Consider the following 7,180-nt stretch of genomic DNA (forward strand, 5'->3'; position numbering starts at 1 on the left):
TCTCGTAACTAATTCATGTATTAGTAAACCAGTATACCTCTAACCAGCTAACAAATGTATCTCTAAACCCATTAAAATTTGTTTGTTTCCTTTTCTCTTTCATGCATTTGTTTTGTTTGAACACTAGAGAAAGAGAGAATCGAATGCAAAGCATCACACCATTTTCTCCTTGCACCCACGAATTTGATACCACGAGAAAAATGAAAAACATTTCATCCGCCTCGTACAAGGCCTAGCACAACACAGTTTCATAAGGTCCATCAAGATGGCTACCAACATTAAGCCTAAACATGTAGAACAGCTTCAATAATTCAGCAGGGAATAGCCTTATTTGAGCACTATCAAAGTTGACCTCATGCAAGTACAAGGATTTCAATAATATTAGGCTAAGTGAGCGAATAGAATCGTTGCATCCAATAAAAGAGATCAAGTTTTTCTAACAGCTAAGACTGATTCCACAAATCCAGTGTAAACAGAAGACTGATCCCACAAATCCAGACTCCAGTGTAGTTTTCCCGTATCAGAGATCCAGCGCTAGCATTCATAAACAACTAACAAAGCACCATGAAAATTATACTTGTCTGCTTAAGACAGTTATGCCTTGCTGTCTATGCTCACCGGTTGTCGTTCCTTGGAAGCAGAGTTCTGCACAAAGACACGGGTGTCATGAATTGGTCACCAAAAAGATGGAGCTGCATACACAAGAAATCATGAAGTCTGAAACTTACATCTGAGTTGACATCCAGCTTATTTAACTTAGCAAACATGTTCCCATAGAATTTCGCATCCTTCTTGTTGTATTCCTTAACTTTCTCCTTCAGAGCTTTGTATTCAAGCTTCACATCCCTTGACATCATATAAAGTACAACCTTCAACACCACGAAAGAGAAGCAATAGATTTGGACAGAGAGTATAGCGGAAACAATACAATACCTGTTGTGAGGATCGATCTCAAGGGCTTTCTTAATGTCAAATTCAGCCAGGTCAAGATCCGCCACGTTCATATATGCTTGAGCTCTCCGGTAAAGAGCTTTAACATTTGTACTCTCAATTTCCAACACCTAAAGTACACAGAATCAGTAAAAAGATAAAAATAGATCAAAGAAAATAAGGTGGTCACAAGGGATGTTCTGATCTAATGGAACCTTGGTACACAGCTTCTCCGCCTGCTTGTAATCTTTCAGTTTCAACTTGCAAGCTGCATTATTTAGGTTGCAGCTGACCTTCAAAGCTTTCGACTGTTTCTTTTCCTCCTCATTAAAGTCAGTATCATATTCAATATATTTAGCAGCCTGCATTTTGTATCAATTCTCGCTGTTAGGCCAAACTGGTTCAAGGACCCAAACAACTAATTACTCAACTAACATAGGAGCACCCGATCTTGGAGAGTACACACCTTCTCATATCTCTTTGATGCTCTTGCATATTTACCAGCCTTAAAGAGAGCATTTCCTTCCTCTTTCTTTTTGCCAGCAGCCTCAATTTTCTCCTGTGTATTCATATCCCATGATTGTTTTTCCTGCAGGCCACATTAAAGATATGAGGATACACTTTGGCAGACAGGGAAAAGTTGAAATTATAAGGAAAAAATATATCATATACCTTGACAAAGGAAACTAGCTCAACCTCATAATGTACAGTTGAGTTGGGAGGAACAACACCTAAGTCTTGCTTTGATTCAGATGGACCAAAGGCATACTCAGGTGCAATTATTAGCAGTGCCACTTCACCCTTCTTCATTGACATAACAGCTCTATCCAACCCATCAATAACTTGCTCTGTTCAAGGCATATTCAGCAGCGAACAAATTAAACAAAGAATAAACAAATTAAACAAAGAATAAAGCGAACGAAAACTTCACAAAATAATATTTTTTACTGTAACGACAATGATGTATTAAGAATCCATACCCTCATCTGTCTTAAACTCGAAAAGGTCATCTTCATTTTCTCCATCGTGGCCCTTCTTTACGAAGACTGTGCCATCTTGCAGCTTGCCAATCAATTTCACTACAAGATGCCGATTCAAACATCTGTCAGATATCATGTTTTCAATTGATAAATCTACAACATAATGGTACTTCCTGAGTAACTAACGTTTAACCACAGCCCCTTCATTGGGTTTCTCGTATCCTTCTCCTTCTTTTAAGATCTTCTTTATTACTTTCTTATCATCAGTTACACTTGAGACAGTCTTCCATGCTACCAACTCCAAGTTGATTTGCAGTGTAGCATTAGGCGGGACTGCTCCTGCATCCCCTGAGGCTGGTTTTCCTTTCTCCCCAAAACCATCTGCAGCAAACAACTTAGACATGTTAGTGAAAGCACTTTACAGGAGGATACCTACAAGAACCCTTTCTTAGAAGGACCACCTACATTGTGGCTTCACTGTCAACTGGACTTTTTCACCTTTCTTCATAGTTTTCACAGCTTTTGCAATAGCAGGGCAGAAGTGTCCTGTCCCAAAAATAATGTTAGTGGATGATAGCGCATCTATGAACCTTGTAAACAAGATGCTGCAATGACTCAAAGTTTACCTTCCTGAACAGTAAACTCCACTCCATCTGATTTCCCAACCAATGAGCCATTTTCAAGCTGAGCTTCATACTTGACTGAACAACAAGATCAAACAAAATGCTTAATCATTGTTCCACCAAATAAATACACACAGACCTCTGATGAAATTAAGAAAAGGACAGATACCTAGAACTTCGTCAAGATCCTTGGGATTTTCCCAACTCTCTCCCTTGGTAAGGATCTTCTTGAAGATACCACCATCCTTGCAGATGTCCTTTACACTCGTCCATGATAGCAATTCAACATCAAACTGGAGAGTCGAATTTGGAGGGATGGTTGGAGGAGAACCAGATTCTCCATAAGCCAGCTCTGGAGGAATGCTGAAAATGGCATTTTCACCCTTTTTCATCGTCTTAATACCTTGATCCCATCCCTTAATTACTTGTCCTATTAGGAAAGAACAGAAGCATCAGCAAAACATGCAACCAGATGTCCTTCATCCAAGATTTAATACAAAACAAAGATATACGGAACATGACAGTTCCCATAACCAAGAAGTCTTCATTTATGGTTTTGATACGGGTTATATTAATCAATTATAAGGAGACCAAATGTAAAATCACTGAATAAATTACTTATAAATCAAACTGTAAAATACCCTCTTGTGAATACACACATGCATGGAAACACATACACACACGTGTGTGAATATCAGCTCTCAGTCTCTCGCATTTATATTGTATACACATGGTAAAAATAAACTTACATGCTGTAAACCTATTTCATTTTTTTTTTTTAATATCTGAGAAATCCCAGAGGATCAGTAGGACACAATTCAAAATCAGTGTGCATAATGAGCCCATCCCTCTATCTTTCTCCGCTTAAATAACAAACTTTTGTGGAAGTGTCCAAACCCGCGACATGCACCTAAACCACACATCAAGTGATGCGCTCTTACCACTAGACCGAAGCCCTAGGAGCAAAACTATTTCAGATCTCATGATCAGCTTCTCAATCATATAGTTCAAACCTTCGTATAAGGCTCCCTAATTGTACGTTGCCTTTAGCGCACGCTACTTGCACCCTCAGAGAATGAGAAAATAAACAATTTGACGGAATCAGAAAAAAAAATTATGACCAGGCACAATCACGATACTAAAAAGTACTCCTTGTCACATTTTAATTGCCGCTTTAACTCTTTTCACACCCATTAAGAAACACAATAAACGCAAGGTATAGTTCACTAAGTTACGCCTCTTTATAGATGCTTTTTGAGAACTGAGCATTATTAACTATTAAGTACTTCTTTTTATGTTAAGGGTACAGCTGAAAACAATTGCCAACATTAGTCTTGAATTTCTAAAGTGACAATTATTTTGGAATAATTTTCTTGAGCTAAAAAGACAGTTAAAATGGGACGGAGGGAGTATACTTTAATATATGTGAATATAGCACTATATAATCAACTTGCAATTGGACAAAACTAATTTCAATATCCCAATATGCAATAAAGCTGATATTAATCCAAATTCTCAAAGTTGAAATTCAACGAAATGAGAGCTTCTCGTTACTCAGATTAGATAAATCAGGCTACCTTAATACATTACATCTCATTGATGTGACCAGCACTAACGTGACATCAGATTTCTTAATACGGGAGACCTTCAGATTCATATTCATTAAATTAAAAGCTTTATCCCACATTCATTTTCAGATAGCCATTGAAGTAAAAGCAGACATATTAAGGCAGCAAATGAATTTCCTAACTACATCGATATATTAAAACTACTATTCACACACTATACAAAACTACGGGGTCATTTGGTAGATACCATGTTTAATAAGCTGGTTAGGAGGTAGATTATTCATGTATACAATTAAAAAGGTGTTTGGTTTGCAATTTAATTAGAAACCCACATAACTAATACAGTAAATGAATAAGATATGAGGGATTGTATATATTATTTTATGAAGAATAGAACGTGAAATAACTAATACATGAATAACCAAACCTTGCATAAAATAAGTACATGGATTCATCGCATAACTCTAACCAGTTACCAAACGACAATGTTAAAAAGTAGAGTAACTTTTTCTAACCTTGACCGAGAGTAAACTTGAACGGAGTTCCCCTATCGCGACTGGAATCAAATTTGGTCCCATCAACAAGAGTCCCAGTATAATGAACTGAGAATCACATGAAATCAACATTATGAGCATAAAATGAACAAATTGAGATTATTTTAGCTAGGCAAAAAATGGATAAAGCCTAGAGATAATAGTAAAAAACACACCTAAACTATCATTTTTTTGGTGAGTTTCACACCCCAAATATCACCGTTTATATGTTAAAACACATGTCAACAGATAGTTGATAGGGTTTAGAGTTTTCAGGTAGGAAAAAAGAACAACGGATTGTTAAGGTGTATTTTAGTATATAAATGGTGATAGTTCAGGCAGGAAAAAAGTAAACAGATAGACAATTGGGGTGTGAAACTTGCGAAAAAGATAGAGTTCAGGTGTGGTTTTTGACCAATTAACTCTAAAGACTGTGATTTAAGAGTAATTTAATTACCTTCAACTTCATCTCCAACTTCAGGAGTATCCCATCCTTCACCTTCCTTAACAAGTTTCTTCTTCAAACCTTCTTTACCGATTTCCTTTTCTTCACCGACTTTCATTATCGGACTTTCATCCGCCAGATCCATGTCCTCCCCATTCATTCCAGGAATATCAAAATCGTCATCCATTATTCAACCAAACAAGATAAATATGCTTCACTCTGGAACTCAAATAAAGCAGTGAAGGCGTGAGCAACGGGTAAAGAGAGGCTTAAATAGTGTGACAGAGAGCGACAGTGTCAAAGGCTTTAGGTTCTAGAGACTTCCAATAAGGTTTTTAGATTGAGTTTTATATACCAAGCTTCCAAAGTCTTACTTATTTTGAAACGATTTTGTGTAGAAAAAATAGTTTTTGAGAGTAATAGTCTGTAGTTCTTCTAACAATTTCTGTTTCAAAAATACTTCCAGATATAAAAATTTACCTTTTTGGTCTCTGAAAAATTATAAAAATTATTTTTCTAAAAGTACTTGGTCATTTCTTAAAAATTTGATCAAATAATTGAACTTTCTAAAATAATTACTTTTAACTTCCCAAAAAATTAGCGAATCAATCTATCAGGCCATTAGGATCGTTTGGTAGCTTGACAAGAGGTAAATTATTTATGTATTAATTTTTACATTAACTTATATCATGTTTGGTAGCTAGTAAGAAATATCTTATTCATATATTAATTTCTGTATACTTATATCGTATTTATAACTAGTTAGAAAGTAAGTTATTCATGTGTATAAAATTAGCATATTTATCAGCTTGGTTTTAATTTAAACCCGCATAACCAATACATGTATAAATTATGAGGGAGTATATGTATTATTTTATGCGGGGTAGAAAATAGAATAACTAATAAATGAATAAGGAGTTGAAATGACAATATTACCCGTATCATTCTCCACTTAAATACTTTCCTTTTCTAAACAAATATTTTTATATAATTTTTAATATAATATTATAATAATTTTAAAAAAATAATATTTTATTAGAGGTCGAGTGCAATGATCCCTATACACAAGAACAAGGGAGATATCTCAGAGTTTAAATAACCATATAGAGGTATCGAAGTCACTGCCATATGAAGGTGTGGGAAAGGGTGGTGGAGATGAGGGTGAGGAGAGACGTGTCTATTTTAAGAGAGAATCGGGCCGGATTTATGTCGGGACGCTCGAAGCCTACGTGCTTATCCATCTTGGAGGAGACCTGTGAGCAAAAGATAGGGAGAGGAAGAGGGACTTACCACGGTATTCGTCCACTAGAAAGGTCACGACAAAGTTCCCGACGGAGATCCTACGGAGATCTTGGGGCTGAGTGTACACCGCAACGGCGTACATTAGGGTGATCGATGACATGTACGAGGGAGCCAAAATCGGGGTAAGGACGGAGAGGGACTCGGTAGCACTTCCCTAGTTATAAACGGGGCCGCATCAACGACGCTCTAGTCCGTTTTTTATTTGCCTTGTTATTGACACGGATTGACGCGACAAATTCAAGTTAAGTGCTGTTTTTGTGTATGCTTTTCGCGGATGACATAGTCCCGATCGACGAGACTCGCAGGGCGGAGTTAACGCTGTCGAGGGTTAGAGACGTACCTTGAGCGAAAGGGTTTAAATGAAAGAGGACCAAGACAAAGAGTACTGGGAGGAAGTTTGCTGGAAGCACTTCAGATCAAGTGCGGGCGAGGCTTATACCCGTGCCATCCGTACAGTGCGAGCCACATTCGGGGTCCATCATGCAAGGGCAATGGGGAGATTGACGTAACGATGTCACACATCGTATCGCGGTGATAGATGAAACCGAGGCTTGTCGCAGTGCTACGTGAAAGAAGCGTGCTTACTGCCAAACTTAAGGGCAAGCTTCAAGGTGTTGGTGGTTGGGGACCGACTATGGCAAGTGTTGCACGGAGCGGAGTGTCGACGCTGAAGATCTCTCTCACGTTCGCGCACGAAAGTTGTCGAGACGAATACCGAGATGGATGTGGCCGGGCAACACCGCGGCGAGTGACAAGATTGGGGAATGGGGCTATTCGGGACAAGGTGGGAGCGGCTTTC

General features: G+C 37.9%; 1 protein-coding gene across 1 annotated transcript; it reads right to left on the reverse strand.

The window, feature by feature from the left end:
- Positions 1-90: 90 nt before the first annotated feature.
- Positions 91-5,409, reverse strand: LOC132049359 (peptidyl-prolyl cis-trans isomerase FKBP62-like). The gene is made up of 13 exons (XM_059440120.1): positions 5,092-5,409; positions 4,617-4,703; positions 2,703-2,963; positions 2,537-2,611; positions 2,376-2,456; positions 2,097-2,291; positions 1,911-2,009; positions 1,603-1,778; positions 1,397-1,519; positions 1,146-1,292; positions 934-1,061; positions 729-846; positions 91-645 (listed from the first exon to the last, which is right to left on the reverse strand). Exons 1-13 carry the CDS (start codon positions 5,264-5,266, stop codon positions 595-597), a joined length of 1,716 nt encoding a protein of 571 aa, XP_059296103.1. The 5' UTR covers positions 5,267-5,409; the 3' UTR covers positions 91-594.
- Between the last annotated feature and the right edge of the window lie 1,771 nt (positions 5,410-7,180).

Source organism: Lycium ferocissimum, chromosome 1 (assembly GCF_029784015.1).
Source record: "Lycium ferocissimum isolate CSIRO_LF1 chromosome 1, AGI_CSIRO_Lferr_CH_V1, whole genome shotgun sequence".
Taxonomy (NCBI): Eukaryota; Viridiplantae; Streptophyta; class Magnoliopsida; order Solanales; family Solanaceae; genus Lycium; species Lycium ferocissimum.